The sequence below is a fragment of the Chionomys nivalis genome, chromosome 7 (assembly GCF_950005125.1).
Source record: "Chionomys nivalis chromosome 7, mChiNiv1.1, whole genome shotgun sequence".
In the NCBI taxonomy this organism is placed as follows: Eukaryota; Metazoa; Chordata; class Mammalia; order Rodentia; family Cricetidae; genus Chionomys; species Chionomys nivalis.
In genome coordinates, this window is record NC_080092.1 from 54,044,034 (window position 1) to 54,070,241 (window position 26,208).

General features: G+C 43.1%; 2 protein-coding genes across 3 annotated transcripts in view; one reads left to right on the top strand and one right to left on the bottom strand.

Moving 5' to 3' along the window:
* Positions 1–26,208, top strand: part of Ankfy1 (ankyrin repeat and FYVE domain containing 1) — a 67,472-nt gene that overhangs the window by 37,207 nt on the left and 4,057 nt on the right. For both annotated transcript variants that reach the window (XM_057776036.1, XM_057776037.1), the window contains exons 8-24: positions 142–346; positions 2,571–2,639; positions 3,040–3,239; positions 8,199–8,296; positions 11,288–11,516; positions 12,048–12,146; positions 12,372–12,525; positions 13,846–14,014; positions 15,355–15,473; positions 16,094–16,250; positions 16,892–17,092; positions 18,436–18,612; positions 19,539–19,686; positions 21,027–21,117; positions 21,350–21,474; positions 22,557–22,703; positions 26,117–26,207. In XM_057776036.1, coding sequence (XP_057632019.1) covers positions 142–346; positions 2,571–2,639; positions 3,040–3,239; positions 8,199–8,296; positions 11,288–11,516; positions 12,048–12,146; positions 12,372–12,525; positions 13,846–14,014; positions 15,355–15,473; positions 16,094–16,250; positions 16,892–17,092; positions 18,436–18,612; positions 19,539–19,686; positions 21,027–21,117; positions 21,350–21,474; positions 22,557–22,703; positions 26,117–26,207 — 2,479 coding nt within the window. The remainder of the gene's footprint in view (positions 1–141; positions 347–2,570; positions 2,640–3,039; positions 3,240–8,198; positions 8,297–11,287; positions 11,517–12,047; positions 12,147–12,371; positions 12,526–13,845; positions 14,015–15,354; positions 15,474–16,093; positions 16,251–16,891; positions 17,093–18,435; positions 18,613–19,538; positions 19,687–21,026; positions 21,118–21,349; positions 21,475–22,556; positions 22,704–26,116; position 26,208) is intronic.
* LOC130878203 (neuferricin) overlaps positions 22,716–26,208 on the bottom strand; it is a 32,483-nt gene continuing 28,990 nt past the window's right edge. The window contains exon 5 of the transcript XR_009057434.1: positions 22,716–23,712. The gene's annotated coding sequence lies outside the window, so the exon portion shown is untranslated. The remainder of the gene's footprint in view (positions 23,713–26,208) is intronic.

Consider the following 26,208-nt stretch of genomic DNA (forward strand, 5'->3'; position numbering starts at 1 on the left):
ACAGCTCTCCAAGAGATTGCTTCAGACACTACCAGATGTCCTTCTGTGTCTGCAGTTATCTACTTGCTGCCTTCAGAGGAAATAGTGGCCACAGCAACTGGTCATTGTCATGTCATTGTGTGTTCTTTTATTTCTTTCAAGGAGATCTCTTTGCTTCTATATTCCTCATTAAGAATGGGGCCCTTGTCAATGCTGCCACATTGGGGGCCCAGGAGACCCCGTTGCACCTTGTAGCATTGTATAGCTCAAAGAAATACTCAGCAGATGTGATGTCTGAAATGGCGCAGATTGCGGAGGCCCTCCTGCAGGCTGGTGCCAACCCCAACATGCAGGATAGCAAGGGCAGGTGAGTACCTCTTATGGTGGCACATAATTGACATTCACAGTCTTTGACATTATTAAATCTGATGTTTATTGAAACTGCAAACATTTAATTGTCATGCAAAAAGTGTCATGACCAAGATTAAAAGCATTTGGGGAAAACATTTGCAGCCTGGCTAAATAAAGAAGCCTGAATTTCTAAGCAATTCATATCCTTTTCATGTTGAAAACAATCACAGAGTGGCCATCTAGTCAGTGTTTACAAGGACTTTCTTCAGCATTTTTTAGGATCACTTGGATAATTTGAAGAGGAACTATGTTGGAAAGAGAGGGCCCCTTGTTTGTCCTGGCCGCCTGGCTAGCTTCCACACAGAAACTGTATTAATTAAAACACTGCTTGGCCATTAACTCTAACTTCTTCTTGGTTAACTCTTACATATTAGTTTAACCCACCTCCATTAATCTGTGTATTGCCATGTGGCTGTGGCTTACCAGAGATTCTAACCGTCCATCTCAGGCAGAGGATCCATGGCTTCTCTGACTCTACCCTTTTTCCTCCCAGCATTCAGTTCTGTTTTCTCTGCCTACCTATGTTCCGCCCTATCAACTAGGCCAAGGCAGTTTCTTTATTCGTTAACCAATGAAAGCAACACACAAACAGGACCTCCTACACCAGAACTACTCCACTATCTCAAGGCAACCTGTTTTATCTCTCTGAGATATAATGGTTAGAAAATTCCCTATTTTAGCTGGGTGGTGGTGGTGGTGCACGCCTTTAATCCCAGCACTCAAGAGGCAGAGGCAGGCAAATCTCTGTGAGTTCGAGGCCAGCCTGGTCTACAAGAGCTAGTTCCAGGACATGCTCCAAAGCTCCAGACCCTGTCTCCAAAAAACAAAACAAAACAAAATAAAAAAAAAAAAATTCTGCCTTATAAATATCTTAACTCTAGAGTGTGTTACCCTCATTGCATAACCCTTCCTGTATCTGGTAGTGGTTCTGTTTATGTTTGGTGTTTTATATTTTTATAAGTTTTTATTTTATTTTTATTTTTTTGGTTTTTCGAGACAGGGTTTCTCTGTAGCTTTGGTGCCTGTCCCGGAACTAGTTCTTATAGACCAGGCTGGCCTCGAACTCACAGAGATCCGCCTGCCTCTGCCTCCCGAGTGCTGGGATTAAAGGCGTGCGCCACCACCGCCCGGCTGTAAGTTTTTATTTTTATTTGTCACTTTATGTGTATGGATATTTTGCCTGCATGTGTATCAATGCTCCACATGCATGCAGTGCCTATGGAGGCAAGAAGAGTGTGTAGGATTCCCTGAAACTGGAGTAACAGGTGTTTGTGAGCCATAATATAGGTTCTAAGAATCAAACACAGAGTAGTGGTCCCCTGGAGAAGCAAGCAGTACTCTTAACCACTGAGCCATCTCCAGCCCAGTTTTGTTATTTTTGTATCTTCTCAGGAGTTAGTTTAGGCTTCCTTGTGGTTTAGAATTGTGAGCAGGGTTGCCTGTCTTGAGGCAGAAGTAAGGGAGGCTCTGAAGTGCAGTTTAGCCACTTGCCTCAGCAACCTTGGGCGGGGCCACAAGTGTCATTTACCATCAACTCAGTTCAGTGTTTGAAAACCCATCCAGGATGTTGGATTCTGCGAGGCTGGTTGTCAGGAGAGGGTCTGTGAAGTGGGTCATGTGCAGAGATAAGATGGTTCAGGAACTTGATGTTGCATAGGATTCATTCTCCCATGTAGTTAATATCCTTTGTTCCTTGTGCTGATTCTTTGGGATTCCCAATTGCGATAAACTTGGGCAGGGTGTCCATCTGGGGTAGAGGCCAGGTGCAGGGCCCTGTGCTTTGGTAGCAGCCTTTTCTTAAGGCACTTGAGTACTAACAGGTGGCGGAGAACAAGTTCAAATCGATCCAGTTTTGTCTCATTTCTGCAGTGTGCTCCTGTGCTAATAGAAAATTACAGCGAAGAACAGTTTCATTTCAGATTGGCGGAGGATGGGGAGAGAAAGGGTGGCAGAAGCTGCTGTTTAACACACTCCTTCGGGAAGGGATTAGAACTGGAGTAGAGAGCCATGGGCCAGAGAAGCAAATCCATTTTTATGTTTTGATTCTTGGCTGTGGTTTTGGAAAACAGAGTAATGGAATTGGTCGTAGATGGTGATTTTTACTGAGGATTGTAGTGTCTGGCTTGGTCTGTCTTGAATCGACACTTCTTTTAATTCATTTTATTCTGTTTTACCCACAGGACCCCTTTACACTTGTCCATCATGGCCAGGAACGACTATGTGTTCAGTCAGCTGCTGCAGTGTAAACAGTACGTAGGGCGGCCTGGAGAAATGAAAAGCGGTTGTGAGGGTGGGATTGTGAGTGAAAAATCTTTCCTTATTAATTTTTTAAAAAAATATTGTTCGTTTGTTTATTTGAGATGAGGTCTTATTATGTAGTCTAGGCAGGCCTGGAATTCAAAGTCCTGCTTCAGTCCCCCAGTTACTGAGATTACTGGCTATCTCCTACCCTGAAATTTTCTCTAAAGATACTCTATAGTTACAAACGTTAAGTAGAATAAAAATTTTCTCTAAAGATACTCTACAGTTACAAACCTTAAGTAGAATAAAAATTTGACCATTAGAAAGTACAGGGAGAGAGTGAACTATTATTGGCAGCAAAGAGAGACTGGAAATTGTATCTGTCATTCACATGTCTCTTTATTTCAGATTAGATTTAGAGCTGAAGGATCACGAGGGCAGCACTGCGCTCTGGCTTGCCGTCCAGTACATCACCGTGTCTTCTGACCAGTCTGTAAACCCCTTTGAAGACCTCCCTGTGCTGAACGGAACATCGTTTGATGAAAACAGCTTCGCAGCCAGGCTCATTCAACACGGCAGCAACACTGACGCTCCTGATGCGATGACGGGTAAAACAGTGGGCCTGAGGCTGAGGTCTCCGGGAAATCAGCTAGATGAGTTTCTTCTTGTGGTTTGATGACAGGGGTTGGGAAAGCAGTGCTGGCCTCAGACTTGCTAGATAGCCCAGGCTAGCCTTGACTGTACTATCCTCCTGCCTTAGCCTGAGTGCTGGAATTACAAACATGTGCCACCATGCCAGTTTATAAAAGGTTTTTAATAATAACACAGAAGTTAAATGGCTTACTGTTATGAGGATTATTTGCTCTGTATTTTAAAATCAGTAAAGATCCATTGTGGTTTGTTTGTTTGTTTGTTTGTTTTAATCCCGTGCTCCAAATAATTTAGTCAGGCATTAGTTAAATCTTGTAAGCTAAAGCATACTTGGTAAATTAAAGCAATGATTCTTTTTTTTTCCTGTTTGTTTGTTTGTTTGTTTGAGACAGGGTTTCTCTGAGTAACAGCTTCCTGGAACTTGCTCTGTAGACCAGGCTAGCCTTGAACTCACAGAGATCCACTTGCCTCTACCTGCTGAGCACCACCACCTGGCTAAGGCAATGATTCTTAGACTCTGTAGACTCACAATTCCTTTTACCCTAGTAGAACTTAAATTCAGTTAGTTTTTATTTGGATAGTCATATCTTTACTATTTACTGGAGTAGGGAAAATAAAAATGATATTTCTTTTCTTTTGTTTTTGGTTTTGAGATAGATTCTTGTTAGGTATATGTAGCCCAGCCTGGACCTGAACTGGAGATTCTCCTGCTTTAGCCTCCCAAGTACTAAGATTACAGGCACAATCAACCAAGAAGTGTTTGTTTTTAATTTGATTTTTAGGTTTGTTTTACTTTATGTATATGGGTGTTTGCCTGTGTATATCTTTGCCACATGCTTGCTTGGTGCCCTTGGGGGCCAGAAGAAGTTGTCAGACCTCTGGAAATTGGAGTTGGATGTAGTTGTGAGCTGCTATGTAGATGCTGGGAACCTGGATCTTCTGGAAGAACAAGTGCTTCTAACTGCTGAGCATCTCTTCAGATCCAAAACTTAGATTGCTTCTCCCCCCCTGCCCCCCAGTAGCTCTGTCTGTTCTGGAACTCCCTTTGTATACCCTGCTGACCTTGAACTCACAGATAATCTGCCTCTGCCTCTCAAGTGCTGGGGTTAAATTAGTGTGCCACCACTGCCCGATCAAAACTGGGAAACCTCTTTTTTAATTACATTATATAAGAGAGTGGCATGCAGAAGACTGGTTCTTTGGTATTTAGGACTTGATTTGTTGTATTATTAGTTTCTGTGTAAATTTTCCACCTGCTATCGCCACATTATTGGGCTTACACACAGGGACTTGCACAAGCTGGCAAAGGCTATTGCTGAGCTGCATTTTCAGCCTTAGAACATGTTCTTCTAAAAATGTGATATATTGTTTAAAATATCATGCATTTATACATGAGAATGCAGCATTCTCTTCGTAATTAATTGAGAGTTGTCCATGACACTGTTCAAATCTTCAGCTGGGCAGTGGTGGCACACGCCTTTAATCCCAGCGCTCTGTGGGAGGCAGAGGCAGGCGGATCTCTGTGAGTTCAAGACCAGCCTGGTCTACAAGAACTAGTTCCAGGACAGGCTCCAAAGCTATAGAGAAACCCTGTCTCAAAAAAAAAACCTGAAAAATTTCAAATCTTCATGTACACTCTAATGAGCTTTTGGCTGCTCTTTCTTGCATCTCTTTTTACCTCTTTCCCATTCTCCCTCCTTCCATTAGTAAGCAACACCCTGTGCTGTCCCCTACCCCCACCCATCAGTTAGTCTCTGAGAGTCTTATTAAGTTTTTTGGAACTCTTGAGATGATATTTTACACTATAAACTTCGAGTTTTAGCTTATGTTTTACTTTTGAGGCAAATTCTAATGTAGCTCAGACTGCTCTCAGATTTGACGTGTGGCCTGAACTCTTATCCTCATTTTTAGACTTATTTATTTTATTTATTAGTGTGAGTGTTTTGCTCACATGTATGTCTAGTATCTGTGGAGTCTTGTCTGGAAGAGGATATGGGAATCCCTGTAACAGGAATTACCAACAGTGAGCCATTGTGAACCAACATAATTTATTGATTAATATGTTGTCACAATGGCATTTCTATGTGTTTAGTTTAAACTCTTAGCTCTCTCAGTAGAACTTATTGCCTTTAGCTTTTGTTACGTACTACAAGGATTTCTTTACTTTTTTGTTTGTTTTGTTTTTTAAACACGGGGGGGGGGGGGTTTCTCTGTAGCTTTGAAGCCTGTCCTGGATCTAGCTCTTTTAGACCAGGCTGGCCTTGAACTCACAGAGATCCTCCTACCTCTGCCTCCCAAGTGCTGGGATTAAAGGCGTGTGCCACTAATGCCTGGCTCTTTACTTATTTTTTGAGTCAAGTGTAATTTCATTGAATTTTCTGTCCTGTTTCTTTATGAGACAAGCGCCCCCCCATTCCCCCCACCCCCTACTCCCCCCCACCCCCACCCCCGTCCCTGAGGCAGGCAGATCTTCCTTCCTGCTTGCAGCCTGAGTCTCTCTCTTTTCTATCTCCCTCTCATAGAGGCAGCTTCTTCCTCTCTGGACTTCTTGCCTTCCCCTCTTTTCTCTTTCCATCCCTCTCTGCCTCTTTGCCTCTCTGCTCTTCTCCTTTTCTCCCTTTCCCCTCCATAACCCACTAAATAAATATCCAACCTCACTCTCTGTGGCATGCCTATCTGTCTGTCTCCCTGGTTCCCTGCCTGGGACCAGCCGCCTTTGGAGACCTGCGTCGTGGTCTTGTAGCAAGCCCATCTGTCTCTCTCTCTCCTTGTGGTCTGCTGCAGCCCCTCTGGGAACTGTGCCATCCCTACCTGGGACTGGCTGCTCTCGCACAAGGCCCACTGCAGCCGCTGGGGATCTGCAGCATTTTTAATTACTCCATTACATCAAAGTCTTGCTGTGTTGTCCTACCTGACATAGAGCAAACACACAGAGCAAAAGGAACCAAACCCAGGTCATCTGCAAGAGTATTTAGTTCTAAGCCATCTGAAGTTCTAAGCCATCTCTCCACTCCCCCCTTTATTGTCTTGCTTTTACCTTCCAACAGCGGAGATTCTGGGCATGTATTATGCCCAACAGAAGTTGAGATCAAAATGACTGTTACTATAGATGAAGTCACTTTCTATGAAGGCAAAGAAAAAAATTATTTAAAGACAAAGTAGTGTTTTGTCTATTTTTTTTCTGTCTTTATTTTTTTTTATTGAAGGTACATACATGCACGTGTGAATGTGTGTGTGTGTGTGTGTGTGTGAGAGAGAGAGAGAGAGAGAGAGATGTGGAAGTCAGGTGATATTTTTAGTACTTGATTCTTAAGGCAGAGTCTACATATTCCAGGCTAGCTAACCCTGGAGTTTCCACTCCTAGCTCCTCCTTCCATCTCACTGTAGAAATGCTAGCATTACAGTTGAATCCGATGGCTATTTACGTGGTTCTGGGGGTGCCAGAGCCTGGTGACACACACCTTTAATCCCAACACTCAGAAGGCAAAGGCAGTCGAATCTGTGTGAGTTCATGGTCAATCTGGCAAGTTTTAGATCATTCAGGATTATAATAGTAAGGCCCTGTCTTAGGAAAAAAAAAAACAGCTCTGGAAATGGAATGTGGGTTGTATAGCAAGCATGTTGCTTGACTGAGCCCTCACCTTGGCATTGCTTTGTCCCATTTTGTTATTTTTCAGTTTTAATATTCATTTTATTTAGATTTTCAAGTAATACAGCTTCAGTATATGAGATTGTTTTTTTAAAGACTTATTTTTAGGTTTAACTTTGAATGCACCTGTGTGTCTGTATATGGTATGTGCAAATGTGTCCAGGTGCCTGCTGAGGCTAGAAGAGAGCATCGGGCCCTGCGGAGCTGGAGGTGTAGTGGTCGTGAGCCGCCAGACTGAATTCAAGTTCCCTGTAGGAGCAAACACATGCTCTTAACCACTGAGCCATCTCTCTAGTGCCCAGAACATGTTGTCTTTGGAAATGGAGTTGGAAACACTGTTCTGGATCCAAAAACCATGTGGAGAAGATTTTATTTTCCTAAGTGTTTTATTCAGAAAATAGTTACAGTACTAAGCAAAAATATGCCTCAGCCAACCACAAGCTTATAAGGCTCTAGGGATAGAACTGAAGCATTTGATGGGCATTTTCTAGTATAGCTGCAATGCATTAGGTCTGATCATTGCTGCATATCTTTCTAGAACACTTGAAAGCATCTCTAGACCTTTTTGTTTTGTTTTTGTTTTGGTTTTTCAAGACAGGGTTTCTCTGTATAGCCCTGGCTGTCCTGGAAATCACTATACCAGGCTGGCCTTGAACTCACAGAGCTCCGCCTATCCACCCAGCTCTTTTTGTTTATTTGTTGGTTTAAATTTAAATTTTACTTTATATGTTATGGATGTTTTACCTGTTCATATGCCATTGCACCATGTGCATGCCTGGTGCCCATGGAGGCCAGAAGAGAACAGTGGATCTCTTGGAACTAGAGCTATAGACAGTTGTGAACTGTTGGGTGGGAGTTAGGAATCAAACCTGGATCCTCTTGAAGAATCCAGTGCTTGAAGAGCAGCCAGTGCTCTTCACCACTGACTAGTCAGTCTCTCCATCTCCAGCCCCTAAACATTTTTGATTGTCACAGTTCAGAACTGCTGTCTGGTGGGTAGGAGCCAGGAGTATTTTATGTAAGTTGTAATGTTACACAACTCACAGAGCAGGCCCTGTTGCACAGGATTACCTCAGAAAGTGTCAGCAGCACTGCTGTGGTGGTGGTGGGGACCCTCGCCCGTACCCGGGCCTGACAAGGAGTGGTGATGAAGTGACACCTACTGTCTGGTGTAGGCTGGCCAGTGGTGAAGAAGGGCAGTTGTGCAGGGTGGAACTGAGTCCATTTCCATGTAATGGGAAAAATGAACGTGACTTCTTTCTTGTAGGAAATTGTTTACTGCAGCGGGCAGCCGGGGCAGGAAATGAGGCTGCGGCTCTTTTCCTGGCAACCAGTGGTGCCCATGCCAACCACAGGAACAAATGGGTAAGTTTGGAAAGGGCAGCCTGGGGAATGACTCTGGTCTGTGAAAGAAATGGCAGAAAAAATGAAATAGTCTCTTTTTTCTTCACTTTTGTGACTGTACATTCATATGACCAGTGTAAAAGGGACTCTTGTATGTCCTCAAAGATTAGTTGACCGATTTGGTCAGCAACCATTGTATAACTGTGTCCTGAACTAGATCCTGTAGACTTTGTAATTGGATAGAAATTAGCAAATAAGAATGTAAACAAGTGCTATAATAGCTTCTTGATTCTTTTGGTTTTGAGACAGTTTTAATAACTCGGCTGACCTTAATAACATGCTCTGTAGAGGCTGACCTCAAACTTGTTCTTTCCTGTCTTAGCCTCTCCAGTGATGGAATCGTAGGCACGTGCTGTCCTGTCTGGCTCCTGCAGGACTGCTGCTTCAGTCTGCCTCTAGGCATCAGCACTGACCCGAGCATGGTCTTCCCTCACCTGCACTTCTTCCTTTAAGTTCAGTTACCTGTGGTCAGTCATGGTCTGAAAATATTAAATGGAAAATTGTGAAAATATCCCATAAAATTTAGGTTGTCTACCAGAGTAACATTATGAAATCTCACACAGTCCTAGTTTGTGGATCACCCCTTCATCTAGTGTGTCCCTCCCTGATGCATATGCTGCCTGCCTGTCAGTCTCTTAGCAGCTCTCTCATAAGATGGACTGACTTGGTTTTAGTGCCCATCTTCATTGTCAACATGTCTGTCCCTTGTCGTTTACCTTCTCTCCTCACAGGAAGGGTGAATACAGAACAGAAGATATTTTGAAAGGCCACATTCACGTGACTTTATTTAGAGCCTATTATTATAATTGTTTTATTTTATTGTTGGCCTACAACCCCCTTTCTGTGCCTAAATAATAAATATTATCATAAGTACTTAGTTAAGAAAATGGCAAAAAGTAGTCGAGTTAATTTAAGTTCAGAAAACTGGCAAGAAACAATCCAAGCTAAGGCCGGACATTTATAACTAAGAATTAAGTCTCCTTGTGATTTATTTGGGAGCTGGGTGGCGGGCCCCTCAAAAAGCCAAGAGTAAAACATGCACAGTAAAACAGTCCTCCTAGGAGCCCACAGTATATGTCAGCTCTTGTTCTTGAATGTAGTTCATGGCAAAGCCTTAGGAAGCCTAAGATTTAAAGGCACAGTGGCACCCGACATGAAGCAAGAGAAAACACTGACGGGCTTAGGATGCTGACTTAGGTGTTTGGGCTTTATTTTGTCCAAGGATGATCCATAGAAAGGTTTTGGGTAGAGGAGTGGTACAATCATAGACGCAGAAGACCTACCTGAAGTGACTAGAATGGTGAGTATGCCATTGAGTCAAGGCTGGAGCCAGGCTGGAGGTTGCCTGCATAGTCAGTGACCTGTTCTTACCTCTCACATCAAAGTTGACAGGTTTCAAAGGAATTATACCAACAGGATATACCTGCTTAAGATTCTTAGGAAGAAGGTGAGAGATTAGTATTTTTGATGGATCCATGAAAAAAGGGGAGTTGACTAAGAGGAAGAACTGGTGTAGGGGATTAAGTTTCATTTCAACCATATTCTTTTTGTTTGTTTTTGTTTTTTCGAGACGAGGTTTCTCAGTATAGCCTTGGCTGTCCTGGAACTCGCTCTGTAGACCATGCAGGCCTCGAACTCAGAAATTCACCTACTTCTGCCTCCCCAGTGTTGGAATTAAAGGTGTTCCCCACCGCTGCCTGGCTTATAATCAGTATTCTTCACATCCTTGAAGGCACTGGAAATACTGGGTGAAGAGATAGGCTGGAAACCTGGTGGAAGTCACAGAGAGTGGGGATGTGGTTCAGTTGGTCGAGTGCTCACCTAGTTTATGTGAATCCTTAGATTTTATTCTCAGCACTTCATAAACCAGATGTGGTTGTTCATGCCTGTAATACAAACACTCAGAAGTTGAAGGCTGGAGTGTCAGGAGTTGAGATTCTTTCTCTACTATATAATGAATTTGAGGTCAGTGCGGGATATACAACACCATATCTCAAAAACAAGAAAGAAAATAACAGGAGTGGACAAGGACACTGGTGTACATGTGTAGAGAGAAGGGCTGAGCAGGAGGGTAGCCTGGTCAGGTACCTGTGGGCTTAGGAAGTAAGACTATCCTTTTGACAATTCCACTTTTTGGGGTAAAAATCATCCAATTGTATGTTTATATACATTATAAATTTACACATACACAGAAATGAATAGGTGTATTTTCTTCTAAATATCCAGTCATGGGAGAGAAACATTAAATTAAATTCATAATTTAGAGGAAGAGAATTGTGTGCTGGAGGTGCTGGAGGTCAGGAGGAAGGCAAGATTTAAAATGTTCTCATACCTTTGAGTACCAAGTCTGGTACCTATAATACCATTACAATGTCTTTAGTGGTGTTTCTCCCTTGGAGCCCGTCCCACCCTCAGGCGTTCTTTCTCACCTGTTCTTAATAAATCTGCGTTTTAAAGAAAATCCCTTTAATTTTAAAGTTAGGGAAGGAAGTCTTAATCAGAGTTCTAGATGAAGTTGATTTGAGCAATTTAAAGCAACAGTTGCTAGTAAATGTCAAAGAAAAGTGGCTAGGAAGTAGCTAGCCCTGCGTACCTCAGGCCATGGGGCTGTTGCTGTTTTCTAGTTTTGAATTTGCTGATACCTGGTAATTGTTGGCTATTGTTAAGTAGAGAAATAAATTCTTTGAGTAATTAGGAAAACATGTAAGAATAAAGTAAAAGGGATAGCCAGGGTGGTCCTGGAAGAAAAAAAGAAAGATGCTTGGAAAGACACTAGACAAACTAAAGGTTGATGGTACTGAGGGAGACCCATGAGGTCAGCTTGTAACAGGAGGAACCTAGGGCTGTGGCTGGCAGTGTGGTCTAAGTTTTGGTGCTTCCATTTTCCCTATTCCTTTGTGTCAGGAACTCCTATTTCCCTACCAAAGTGATTTGAGTTTTTGTTTCATTCAGGGAGAAACTCCTTTGCATACAGCTTGTCGGCATGGCCTGGCAAACCTCACAGCCGAACTCCTGCAGCAAGGTGCAAATCCAAACCTGCAGACAGAGGAGGCTCTGCCTGTGCCTAAAGAGACTCCGGTCCCAGTGGGTTCTGCAGATGGCATCTACCTGCAGACGCCGTTGCACATGGCAATTGCCTATAACCATCCAGATGTGGTGTCTGTCATCCTGGAGCAGAAAGGTAGGTGGTTGGGTATGATGCCCATCATCATTAGCTGTGGAAAACAGTTGTTTGGGCAGTTGATTTCAGAGACAGTTGCTCCCATTTGTGAGTCTTTTACAGCTATCTGCAGTTATCACTTAGAGTACAGCCTCTGTGTGTAGACTGTTTTCATTGTGTGGGGAATGTTTAAGTTCTAAGAAAATGAATTTACCTTAAAAATTTTGCTCCAAACATAACAGGTCTCTGGATTTCCCTTCCCCAAATCTTACAAATTTGCTCCTTTTGAAAAGCAGTTGTATTTATAAATGAGTCTTATCCTCTTGAATGCCTTAAATGTGATCTGAGGAGCCATGTGTGGTGGTTCATGTTTATAATCCCAGCACTCAGGAGTCAGAGACAAGAAGATTGCAAGGAATTTGAGGCTGACCAGGACTACCAGGGAGACCCATTTTCTTCCTCCCAGCTTGATGAAAGAAAGGGAAAAAAAAAGTGGTTCTGTCAGCCATAAGATAGTGAAATCAACTTTTTTTCCTTTTAAAAAACATTTAGCCAATGCTCTTCATGCCACCAACAACTTACAAATTATTCCGGACTTCAGCCTCAAGGACTCCAGAGACCAAACTGTGCTAGGCCTGGCATTATGGACTGGTGAGTTATATCAAAGGCTCTTGATTCTCAGATAGGAAGTGGGTAGGTGGGTAGACTAGAGGAGGTCAGGGTGACATGGTGGGGCTACTGATTTTGTCATAAAATAATTTTTTTGTCTGTTAATGTTCACTGAAAACTTTCCACGTTTGAGAAGCTTGGCGAGTCTGTCTGTTGTCAGAAATGGGAAAGCCAAGTATGCATGAATCGGACGTTTTTATTTCCCAGGATTGCACACAATCGCTGCCCAGCTTCTGGGTTCCGGAGCATCTATCAATGACACCATGTCAGATGGGCAGACTTTGCTGCACATGGCCATACGGCGGCAGGACAGCAAGAGCGCACTCTTCCTCCTGGAGCACCAAGCCGATATAAATGTCAGGTGGGATGGAGTGGCATGCTCTCTTGCAACTCCCAGTCATCTCGTATTTCATTGAGATGCTTCAGAATCAGAGCTGGGCTTTTAGATGGGAATGGGGTTTTGTTTTTTTTAATTCCTTACTACAAAAGGACAAGAAACAGTGGCTCTCAGAATGTATAAAAGGAGTCAGGCCTGGGCGGTGCATATTTACGATTCCAGCTGCTTAGGAGACTAAGGCAAGAGGATAGTTCAAGGGCCTGTGAGTAAATAAGAAAGACTGTCTCAAAATGAAAATGTTAAGAAAGGCTAGGAACTGAGTATAGTGGCATACGTCTTTAATCCTAGCACTCCAGAAGAAGAAGCAGGCAAATCTTCATGCATTTAAGGCTAGCCTGGTCTATCCCTAAAAACAAAATATAAAAAGGTAGGAACCAGTACTCTGTTTGAGAGCTTGCCTGATGTACTTGACTCATATCCATTCCCAGGATGTCAAAAGGGAGATTCTACAAAAACAGAATGGTAGCAGAGCACTTGCTGAACACCTCTAATGCCCCGAGGTCAGTCCCTAATTCATGTCCTCTAACAAAAAGTACAAACTTGGTTATAAGTGAGTATGACTGGTGGACATTTACAGTCATAGCCAAATTGTACTCTTTCCTTATTGGTAACTTTCAGGACCAATGTACAAAACCACACAAATCTTGTCATAAAGAATCCAAAAATCAGTCTTTAATAGGAATCTCAGTCGCAACAAAGACCACCTCGTCAACTAGGCAACAAGGTTTAAAGAAGAAACAACCTTTAAGTTTTAAATTCATATACTTATCTAGTATGTGTTATGTACCCACATCTCCTACACTCTACATGCTAAGGTCAGAGGACTTGTGGGAGTCTCTTCTCTCTCCACTTGTGTTCTGAAGATCAAATTCATGTGTCAGGCTTGGTGATCTGCTGAGCCATCTTGCCAGCCTCATTGTGTTCTGGATTTCCAGTGTCAAGTGACACTGAATTGCAGAGTAGGGGAATAAAGTGGGTTTGTTGTTTTTCTTTTGAAACAGGCTTGTGTATCTCAGGCTTCCAGCTCTCTGTAGCTGAGGATGACCTTAAATTTTTGAGGTCATCATTCTACTCACCTCTTCCAAGTACTAGGATTGCAGGCATGTCTGCTGGGGACCAAGCCCAGGGCTTCATGAATGCTGGACAAACACTCCTACAACCAGCTATAACTCCAGCCCTGTTTATTTGCCAGTGGTATCTTGGCTTTGGAAAACCTAGAGAGGGCTGTTTTCTTTAGCTGTTTTTACAACATTGGTTTTGATTGTGGTGGTTCTGTCTCGGTAGGACTCAGGATGGGGAGACTGCCCTTCAGCTGGCTATCAAAAATCAGCTTCCACTAGTAGTTGATGCCATATGTACCCGAGGAGCTGACATGTCTGTGCCAGATGAAAAGGGGAACCCACCACTGTGGCTTGCCTTGGCAAGTAATCTGGAGGACATTGCTTCCACTCTGGTGAGTCACAGATAACAGCCTCTGCTCACAGATGAGGATATGTCGTGCCAAAGATGGATTTGGTTCCTGCCATAGGAGCAAGATGTCAGCCAAGTAACAAGCCAGGTCAAGGACAAACAGTGGAAAGTTACATTAACAAGTCCAAGATTATAGGGCTGGAGACATGAGTTAAGAGCACTTGTTCTCACAGAGGACCCAGATTTGACTTCCAGCACTCACATGGTGGTTCTCAATCCTAACTCCAGTTCAGAGAATCTGATGCCTCTTTTGACATCAGTAGGCACCAGGCATGTATGTGATATACAGACATATGTGCAGGAAAAACATGCATATGCATAAAAATAAAATAAGTCTAATGAAGTCTGAAGCTCAGCTAGGTGTGGTGTATTCACTTTTAATCCCAGCACTGAGTTGGGATTAAAGGCTATGGCATTTCTGAGAGTACAAGGTCAGCCTAGGCTACAAAGCAAGTTCCAGACTAAGCAGGATGATACAATGAGACCCCCTGTCTGGGGTGGGAGGGAGGGTAGGCTTTCGATCTGGCCAGCACTTCTCTCTGGGCTGTTTTCATAAGAGAAAACCACAGAGGAGTATTAGAGTGGAGGGATTGCCTCAAGTCTCCTGGTGGGGGCTGATTTGATGCTGTGGGCATCAGTATATTACTAAATTTCCAAACCTCAGGTTTATCTATATGTTGACAAGACAGATCTAAAAAGTGAAGTAAGCCTGGAGTCTCTAATTTATCACTCTGAGGGCCTGCATGATGACATTGAGTTTTTTATCAACTGTTTTGAGGGATTACCTATTTATTACAGGTGTATGTTGCTGGAGGACTTTGGAGTCCACATAGAAGCAGGCACTGTTCTTAGTAGAAGACAGCTGAAGAGGCACTAATATGTACTTCTGAAAACCATGTCCATAGGACATAGTTTAAGAATTTGCACAGAGTAGATATTTAATTTTTTTTAATGTGTATGGTGTTTTGCCTACATGTATGTTTGTGCACCATTTGCATGCCTGGTGCTCATAGAGGCCAGAAAAGGGCATCAGATCCCCTGGAACTGGAGTTCCAGATGATTATGAGCCATTGTGTGGAGACTGGAAATCAAAACTGTATCCTCTAGAAAAGCAGCCAGTGCTCCTAACCAATGAGTCAGTTCCCAAAGAGCAGACTTTAATAAGTGTTTATAAGACTAATGCATGGTTATGATTGATAAAATCATTAGTTACTTGTTGACCATGTCTTATCTGAAAAATAATACACATATTGCTCAGAATTGAAAATAAACATTTTTATTTTTGTTCAACAATGTTTGTGAGAAAACTGTGTTTCTCTGCAGGTGAGACATGGTTGTGATGCCACATGCTGGGGCCCAGGACCCAGTGGGTGTCTTCAGACACTTCTGCACAGAGCCATTGATGAAAACAATGAATCCACTGCCTGCTTTCTTATTCGCAGGTCTGAGAAGCCAAAGTATCTCTCTCTTATTCTGCTTACTGCCAATCACCTCTTTCTTATGTTTAGTACCTTAGTTTTGACATGCCTATAGCTGGCTTTGACTTTCATAATTAAGATTATCAACAGGTCACTGTTCTATCATGTCAAGTCAGCTAAGAACCAAGGTAGCTGTGGAAGAGGGAGGGGCTCACATCCTGGATCTTCTCCTTTGGGAATTGCATTGACCCCTTTTACTTTCAGACCAGTTCCCACTGTGAAGTCAGGAAGCTAGCTTGAGACCATATGGGTTCTTCTGGGCCCCACCACAACACATGAACTTAATGTAAAAGTTTGTAGCCCTCTTAGGGAGCAGGATATGAGGAGGCAAGGTAATTTGGGAAACTTTGCAAATAGTGTTTCTCAATGTTTGAATATCCCTAGGAAATCTGCAACAATTCTGATTCCCTTGTTGCCCCTAAGATTAATTACAAGAGAGGCTATGGCAGTGGCGGCACCCAGGCCCTAGAACTTGATTCCAAGGACCAGGGCTAGCAGAATATGGCTGCGGTGGTTTTGTTGTTAAAGTGGGTAAAACTGCTGCTAGGCAAGATGGATGGTGACTTTCTGTTTCCCTATATTAGTGGCTGTGATGTGAATAGTCCCAGACAACCAGGTACTGATGGAGAAGGAGAGGAAGAGGCAAGAGATGGGCAGACCCCTCTGCATTTGGCAGCTTCATGGGGACTAGAAGAGACAGTGCAATGTCTTTTGGAATTTGGTGCCAATGTCAATGCACAGGTATACAGTTTTTATTTTCTGGGGAGGTAAACTTGGAGGAATCTTTTCTTGTGGCAAGGGACCTTGTACATTCCCCAGTTCTAGACTTCTGTTTTATAAACTGGGCTTTATTATGGCAGATAGTGACTTTCTTGAGTCATTTAGGCTGTCTGGTAATTGAATTGATTCTAGGTTAATTCTCTGTGCCTTGCTCTTCAACATAAAGAAGGTTGTTTTATCTGTTGTACCTTGCTTCTTAGTGCCCTTAAAGATTTCTGCACAGAATTGGATTAGTCTCACACTCAGGACTAAGGACTATAATAGGACTGTGTCCTATTAATTAGCTCCCTGATGCTTTTCAGCATTTAGACCTGTGAAGTGAGTATGTATGTGGGCTTGCGCGTGTCTGTCTGTCGGTGTATAGGCAGGCAGTCAGGCAGGCAAAAAGACAACCTTGAGTTTCAGGTACTGCCCACCTAATATATTGTTTTAAGACTTACTTTTATGTGTATGAGTGTTTTGCCTGCATGTGTGTAAGTACTACATGATCTCAAACACAGGGTCTCATAACTGAAATTTATTTTAAAAATTATCTCCTGTCATATTTTTCCTGAGTTTTATCTTTTTCATTAGACACGGGAATCTGTACCTTTTCTCCATAGGATGCAGAAGGAAGAACACCTGTCCATGTGGCTATCAGCAACCAGCATAGCGTCATCATTCAACTGTTAATTTCTCACCCTAACATTGAGTTGAGTGTACGAGACAGACAAGGGCTGACCCCTTTTGCCTGCGCCATGACTTACAAGAACAATAAGGCAGCCGAAGCCATTCTAAAACGAGAGTCTGGGGCTGCCGAGCAGGTCAGTTACCAGCCACCACCATTACCACAGCAGGATGTCTCATATGGAGACTAACCAGATGTCAGAAGGGCCCTTCTACACAAAGACACTTGTTTTAAAAATTAAATTCCCCCTTTTCTGAAAATTTAGCTCTTCTCTTGTCCTGTGTCTGATGTCTGAAGCGTGACCTGGTGATGTGGACATGGCTGGGGAAGGAAACTCCCATGACGGCCTGGCATTAGATTCTGTTGGTATGCAGTTTAACTCGCTCTCTGCATTTGCTGCGTGCTCTAGTAATGAATGCCTCTAAAATACAAAAATTGAATTTGACGTACTTGGGTTGTTGGTCAGCTTTCTGAGTGTTTTAGTGGCATTGTTACTGAGCGCATGCATTTTCCTTGTTCTTTGATCCTGGTTACTCCAGTGGGTGGGGAGTGATGATAATGATTGATGTGTGGTGAAAGCTGGAGTAGGTTTCTCAGGGCAGTCTCACAGAAACCTGATTCCAGCCAGCTTGTAGAATTTTGCCAAGATTTAGAAGTAACTGTTTATGATGATGAATTGAGACATTGGGCCTGAACGACATGCAGTCCTGGCATGAAGATGACTGTTTTCTTAGTACCTTGCCTTTATTTATCATTTTCTTACGTGTGACTGGATGTATAGCTTTTAACTTTGCCCATGCTCAGACTGAGTGTAAGATAGTCATGAATTGGGTTCTCCATCTAGAATGAAACTGGTACTACTGATCTGAGTTCTTTGCAAATTTGATTTACGCCAGCACACACAGTAGACTGTGGTGGTAATGCGGAGTTTGGAGTATGTCCTCCCTTGAGCAGTGGTTCTAATGATGTACTGATGATGTCCTCTAACTATAGTCCATGGTGGAGTTTGACTTGAGGAAGCTTTTGGCTACTTCTTATCAGCTTGTCTGGCATCTGCCTCCCATTATGTATTACTCTAAAGCTTAAGAAAATTTCTGAAGCCTGTTTGGCTGCTCAGGGATCCAAGATGGTTATCTGGTTTGGTCAAGGCAGAGGCGTTGTAGCTAATCATCACATTTGCTTCTTCCTGAACAGCCCCAGCCACTCAAGTGCCTTCCTTCTTTCAGTTAGGCCCTTCTTGGCTTCCCATGGCAGTTCCCACTGTAGGAAGGTGCCAGGATAGCAGGTCCCTTCTGATCACGTGCATGTGTATACATGGTTGTTCTAGGGGTGGAGTGGCATTTACTGTTGGAGCTCTGGAACTGAGGAAGGGTGGTTCATGACTTCTCCAGTGACCCGCTCAGCTTGTGGACATCAGGAGGATCTCATTTTTTAAGGGAACTGGCTAATAGTGTGGTTCTTACTTGTTTGTTGTTGTAGGTAGATAATAAAGGTCGGAATTTTCTTCATGTGGCAGTTCAGAACTCTGACATCGAAAGTGTCTTGTTCCTGATCAGTGTCCAGGCCAATGTGAATTCCAGAGTCCAGGATGCTTCCAAGTTGACCCCTCTGCACCTTGCTGTTCAAGCAGGCTCAGAGATCATTGTCCGAAATCTGGTAAGCCACAGGGAAACATGAAGCCAAGCATGCTTCAGGTTATGTGCAGCAGTTGTGAATGAAAAGCATGAATCTGGGGAACCAAACCAGGAAGACAGATGTGTGAAGAAATTATAGGTCCCAAGTGCCCTAGTGCACGTGCTGAACGTAGACCTAGAGATGCTGAAGTCAGGCCTTGAGGGCCAAGGAGGATTTGACAGACAACAGAAAGGGACCAGAGTCAGCTATGTTGTCTACCTACTATCAGGCTCTCAGCTGAGACTTTTACCCTTCCTCCTTCCCTTCCTCCATCCATCCTTCCTTTTCTGTGTTTGTTCTTTTTTTCCCATTCTGCTAACGTGGATGACCTAGAACTCTCTATGCAGGTCAATCTGGTCTCATACTAACAGAGGTCCACCTGCCTCAGCCTCCCAAATTCCACAATTTCCAGATTAGCTAAGACTTTTAAATGAGCTGTCTCTTAATTCTCAAAACTCCAGAAGGAAAATTTTATATTTATAATAAAGAGAGGTTAAAAAGAATTCCCCAGGAATCTTATATAGTGATTCATATAACTAGATTTGAGCTTAACTCAAAGCCTGATTTTTCTAGTACCACGTGTCAGATAGGGAACAAGCCTGAGAAAGAAAGGGTGTAGTGGTTAGATAGAATGTATGTGGGTATTTTATTATATAGGGGAATTTTGAAACTTGAGAATTACAAGCAGTATGGACATTCTTACTGTGTCTTAATGAATAATCTTTGAACATACCAGTAGATAATTGGCCCTTGGCACAGGTTTTCCTGTGTTTGCCTCAGTAGAAATTTCTGCAAGATCCTCATGCATTCAGGAGGGTAGATTGAGATAAGAGAATACCTGTAGACTTGGACCTACTAATGGTACCCTGAACTATAAGAGAGGCCAATTGAGTAATCAACTTTAACAGCTTCTTGCAGGAGCCAAGGTGAATGAATTAACCAAGCATCGCCAGACCGCCCTCCATCTTGCTGCCCAGCAGGACCTGCCCACCATCTGCTCAGTCCTCCTAGAGAATGGAGTGGACTTTGCTGCTGTGGATGAGAATGGAAATAATGGTAATTCCTAGGCATCGCATTATGTACAGTGTGTGTGCTTGGGCAGTCCTGGTCTAGTGGAATTACAATGCACCCTTGAGCTGCTCCCCCTCAGAAAGGTTGGCTTGTATAGGAACAGAGCTCTGGACAGGTCCTGCCACTAAGCAGCTTCCCGATTTGATCATAACCCTGGTAGTCTAAAATGCTTAGTCTTCAATTTCATTTTTTAAAGATTTTTTAAAAATTATTTAAAATTAGGTCTATGGCTGGGCGGTGGTGGCGCACGTCTTTAATCCCAGCACTTGGGAGGCAGAGGCAGGTAGATCTCTGTGAGTTCGAGGCCAGCCTGGTCTATAAGATCTAGTTCCAGGACAGGCTCCAAAGCTACAGAGAAACCCTGTCTTGGGGAAAAAAATAGGTCTGTGTAAGGGAATGTGCACATGAGTGCCAGTATCCTCAGAGGCCAGAGTTGTTGGATCCTCTTATAGGCTGTTGGGTGTTAGGAACTGAACTAAGGTCCTCTGCAACAGCACTGTATGCTCTTAACTCCTGAACCATCTCTAGAGCCCAATGACTTCTTTTAGTTTTTGTTTTTTTTGTTTTTTTTTTTTTTTCTTTTCTTTATGTACATTTCTAGAGGAAAGTTTACAGGAGTCAGTTCTTTCATACATGTGGTTCCTGGGGATTATATTTAGGTCTTTAGACTTAGTGGCAAGTACCTTTACCCCATGGTCTATGAGGCCCTTTTGCTTTACTTTGTGTGTGTGTGTGTGTGTCTGTCTGTCTGTCCTTTTTGCTGCTCTGACAATGCACCATGACTGTTAGGCCGGGAGCATGGCAACAGATAGGCAAGCACGCAGTAGCTGAGAGCTTATATCTAAGCCACAATCATGAGGCAGAAAGAAAGAGAGCTAACTGGGAATGGCATGGGCTTTTTCCAGTGACACACCTCCTCCAACAAGGCCATACCTCCTAATCGTTCCCAAACAGCTGTACTAAATGTACCAAATATAGAATCATCTAATATATGATCCTATGGGGGCCATTCTCATTCAGACAGTAAGAGATAGGGAGGCAATGCTCTTAACCTCTGAGCCATCTCTCCAGCCCAAGAGACAGGGAGGAAACACAGACAGAAGTAGCTTTCTGTGAAGCCATTAAATTTCATCTTTGAAACTACCACCAGCACAGAAGGCATGGCTTACAAGATTGCACTAATGACTCATGGTGGGGAAGGGAGAGGATATGAAAGGATGGCTCTGTACTTGGCGGGTCACTGAGTGCATTTAGATGGGGTGGGGGGAGACAGAACTTTCTCTGTTTGCTTCTGGACTTGCAAAGTAAGAGGATTTTCTCCCCAGCTCTTCATCTTGCGGTCATGCATGGTCGGCTCAACAACATCCGAGCTCTTCTGACAGAGAGCACAGTGGATGCTGAAGCCTTTAATCTGAGGTGAGTATGACTGGTCCCAGGCATAGACCAGGGTACCCTGTGATCTAGCCCATTGCCTCCCCAAGCCCCTGGTGCACCTGAGTAGCTTTTGGTTCTGTGTAATTTTGATTTTGTTAGTTATACTTTTGTCTGTTATATATTCTTTAGATTTAAGATCATAGAGTTCAGAAAATTCCTTTGGTGTGACAGTAGTGACAGATAAATGTTTAACCTTTGCAACTCGTTTTATCAGAGGCCAATCACCACTACACATTCTGGGACAATATGGCAAAGAGAATGCAGCAGCCATCTTTGATCTCTTCTTAGAGTGCATGCCTGAGTATCCTCTGGACAAACCAGATGCAGAAGGCAACACAGGTATGTAAATAAGCTATCTGACTCAGCAACTGTTGAAGGTCTCTAGTATGGAATCTGGTGTCTGACATCTGAAGTGCTTCAGGTACTCCAGAACCTCATACCTGTGACCAGGCAGACCTTTACAGTTGTAATTGCCCTCGTCTGCTTTTTATTCAGTTAACCAGAACCCTTCCATGCTCCCATTTCAAGCAGAGATAAGATTTAACCAAGACTCGGGCTCTAGGAAATGTCTCAGTACCTGTGACATGCTTTGAAGAAGTAGCACTTTCTACCTAGGTGCCTTCTTTAAAAGGATAATAAGCAGGCCTCTCCCGTGTCTCCCTTTCATGTGTTAACTTGCTTTTGAAATCAGTCTACTTAAACTACTTGCCCAGGTTTTAGTTTAAGAGGCATGTAAGAAGAGACTTCATGTCCAGGGTTCTTCTGATTCATGGAGACTTAGTTTCAAGTGTCTTTCTCATTGTGTTGTATTTTAATAAGGCGACTGGGCAAATTCTTAGCCTCCTTATACCCATGTCTTCATTTGATACTGGGATTAGGAGCCCTCATGTTACTGCATCATTTTGAGTTAAAAATTTAATGAAGTGTCTGCTAGGGGAAAGCCAGGGAGCTGCTACTAGTTGTGACTTTGCAGAGAGAAACAGAATAGCTAGGTAAGAGCTTGGCTTCCTGCTGGGCCAGCATTTCTTTGTGATAGAAGAACATTCTGGAACATGTTGTCTATACTGATTTTACTTCTCTGTATGTACCGAAATCACAAGTCTTTACATTTAAGTTACATTGAAAAGAGCTTTGTCTTTAGTGGTAAAAATAGTGATTTTTGACTGGGAAGGGCAACTGAGAAAACTGGTTTTTTCCTGTGTTGAATCCCTACAGTATACAGACCTCAACTCTAGTATCACCTGGCTTCTGGCAGAACCTTTTTTGGAAAACTACCAGATTCTGCATAGAATTTCTGACTAGCACTTCAGACTCCTTCATGTCTGCATACTACATCCTGCCAATGTTCTGCTCTGCCTGCTCTTTGGCAGTAGCCCCTAGGACTGGTGGGAAACAGCCTTACCTGTGGTTTTGTTTTCTAGTGCTGCTCTTAGCATACATGAAAGGGAATGCCAACTTGTGCCGTGCCATCGTTCGGTCTGGGGCTCGCCTTGGGGTGAATAATAACCAAGGAGTCAACATTTTCAATTACCAAGTTGCCACTAAGCAGCTTCTGTTTAGGTTATTAGGTAAGCAGCATACTTTCTGTACCTCCTCTACAAGCAGAGTTATAATGTGTACAAGTATTGGTGATATTTAAATATCTCTCTCGTTTTTTTTGTGTTTGGTTTTTTGAGACAGGGTTTCTCTGTGTAATGACTGACTGTCCTCAGACTTGTTTTGTAGACTAAGCTGGCCTCAAACTCGCAGAGATCCGCCTGCCTCTGTCTCCCTATTGCTGGGATTAAAGGAGTGTGCTACCACCACCTGGTCTAAATCTCATAATTTACTCTGAGATCTGAACCTGCTGTTTCCAGGCACCCCATGTAAGGCTCTTTCTATGAAAGGGAAGGGCCTCTTTTCTGGGTCTTTGCTTTGATACCCCAGTTGTTTTCCCATTTCCCCTAAACCTTCAAGAAGCCCACAAGCTCTCAGCTGGTCATAGTGACTATGCCTCCTGGCTGGTTTTATTTATTTAATAATTTTGAAAAACATATTTTATTTGTATCAGGGTTCTGCTTGCATATATGTACATGTATGTACCACATGCATGCTTGTACCTGTGGAGGTCAGGCACCAGGTCCCCTGGACCAGGAGTTAGGATGGTTGTGAGCCAAGACGTGGTACTGGGAACTAAATCTGGGCCATCTGTAAGAAAAACGAATGCTCTTAACTATTGAGCCATTTCTCCAGCTATCAACTCTTGGTTTTTTCCTTTTTCTCACTTTACATTTCCTCCCAGTTCCCATTCCCTCCCCCTCCTGTTTCCTCCACCTTCCCCTCTGCCCTGCCCCCCCCCCCCACAACTCTTGGTTCTTAACTTGTGTGTTTTTATGCCTTTCTTCTGAGATGATAGCAAGAATTAAAATGTCCTAAGCTGAGTGTGGTGGTAGCAAATATGTATAATCCCCGCAGGAAGATGAAGAGATGAAGGCCAGGGGATGGAGAGACTTGGGTTCTGCTCCACATGGGAATCCAGTGCCCTCTTCTGACCTCTGGGAGCACTGCACACTTGTGGTATTCATATATACACAGCACCTATACAGATAAAATTTAATTTCAATTAAAAAAGGAAAAAAGAGTTGAAAGCCAGTGGTGATCAAAATGGCTGTGTGGGTAGAGGTGCTTATACACAAGTCTGAAACCCTGAATTTAGTCCTCAGAATCCATTTAACAGTGAAGTTGGCTCTTGATCTCTTCAGGCAAACATATTTGTGTAATACCCCCAAACTACACGTAATAAATGCCAATTTAAAAAAAAAAAAACGTTCAAGGCCAGTCTGAGCTACATAGCAAGTCAGGGGTGACCTCTGTGACAAAGAGGATGAGAATAGTGAGCACTAAGAAAGGAAGAAGTGACAGAAGCATGTTGGATGCATCACCGTCTACAGTTAGTAGAAATAAGTTCTAGTGTTGTACAGCACATCAGTGCTACTGTACTAACAATTTTATACTCTGTAAAGAACTAGATCCAACACAAAGAATGATAAAGCTTTTTTTAATTAGAAAATACTGTTTTGCCGGGCGGTGGTGGCGCACGCCTTTAATCCCAGCACTCGGGAGGCAGAGGCAGGCGGATCTCTGTGAGTTCGAGACCAGCCTGGTCTACAAGAGCTAGTTCCAGGACAGGCACCAAAGCTACAGAGAAACCCTGTCTCGAAAAACCAAAAAAAAAAAAAAAAAGAAAATACTGTTTTATTAAGTGTATGAAAACTAATGAATAGCTGAGCTAGCAACAGGTGAAAAATGTAAAAACAGAGGCGGTAATGGGGGGATAAGGTTTTCATACCCAAAACTGAATTCTCACCGCTGCCTCTAAGTGTCTGCAGTTTTTTTTTAAATTGATTTTTACTGAATTCTACATTTTTCTTTCTTCCCCTCCCTATGTCTCCCCTCCCCTTCAACCCTCTCCCAAGGTCCCCATACTCCCAATTTACTCAGGAGATCTTGTCTTTTTCTAATTCCCAGAATGATAAAGCTTTACGGAAAGGGAAAGTATAATTATCTTGATTTAATGATCATATATTGGTACATCATCAGATCTTCATACCGTATCCCAGAAATACAACCTATCAAGTGTCGATATAAAATTCTTTAGAGGGTCAGCAGGATGGCTCAGCAGATGAAGTGCTTGAAGAACAAGCCTGATGACCTGAGTCCTGAGTCGTCCTCTGTCACATTACTCCATGAAACGCTCACATGCACCCACACATAGGTTCTGTTTTTACAGACTTTCTTTCCCCTTCCTTCCTTCCTTCTTTAATGGGGCTGGAGAGATGTCTTAGTGCTGGCTGCTCTTTGAGGATCCAGGTCAATTCCAAGCATCTACGTGGTAGGTTACAACTTTTTGTAACTTCAATTCCAAGGGATCTGACACTCCTTCGGCAACCCTCCAAGTATGCATATGGCAAAAAGACATACATGCACACAGAATGCCCTTACATGTAAAACTAAAATGAAAAAAAATTTTTTTTAAAGAAAAATGAGTTTATTTTTAAAGGATTTTCTGTGAATGTATGTGTACCTGTGTGTCTTTCATTCAGAAGTCACAGGGTGTCATACCCCCTGAAATCGGAGTCCTTAGCCATGAAGCTATCTCTCCAGCTAATAATAAACTTACATGTTTTTATTTTATGATTTATTTATTTAGTTTTTTTGAGACAGGGTTTCTCTGTGTAACAGCCCTAACTGCCCTGGAACTGGCTCTGTAGACTAGACTGTCCTCAAATTCAGAGATCCTCCTGCCTCTGCCTCCTGAGTGCTGGGATTAAAGGCACATTCCACCACCTCCTGGCTATATTTGCTTTTTAAAGAAAGCTTCGTGCTGTTGATGTATATAATCTTAATTGTCCCTACGCTATGCACTTAGTCAGCCTTTTCAGCCCTCAGTAGGTTCCTGTGGCAGTGCTAGCTCCAAGTCACCAACCCATTTGCTGCCCCTACCTGTGCAGAGCAACAGCACCCTGCCCACGACACTGCCAACCTACAAAGTGCAGCTGCAACTTCTTTGCATTAGTTCTTTCTTCAGGCCATCTCTCTGTTGGTCCTACCATAATGAGTCACTCTGTCCAGAAGTCCGAGGATCCCTTTGTCTCTTTGTTGCCCACTCATCCCACTTGCCTGTTCAGACAGCCTCCTAAAATCAGATTCTTCTTGTTTCCTTTGTCGTAGTTCCCTCTACTGTGTTTCCAACCCTTCAGCCCCTGGCAGTTTTGTTTTGGTGTGGTCTCTACTCTCCGCCTTGTGTGTTAGTTACCAAACACATGCTGCTGATTTACACCTCCAGCTGTGTTTCCTTCTGTTCCAACATGTCTGGCAAGTGCTGATTGATTCTCCAGACTCCTGTGAATCTTCCCCTGACCAGTTGGAATGTCCCGCTCCTCCTCCTGGAGCCTCTCCAGCACGTCACTGTGTGACAAGTAATCTTCTGTGTGTATTACAGATATGCTCTCCAAGGAGCCTCCATGGTGTGACGGCTCCAACTGCTATGAGTGCACTGCCAAGTTTGGAGTCACAACTCGCAAACATCACTGG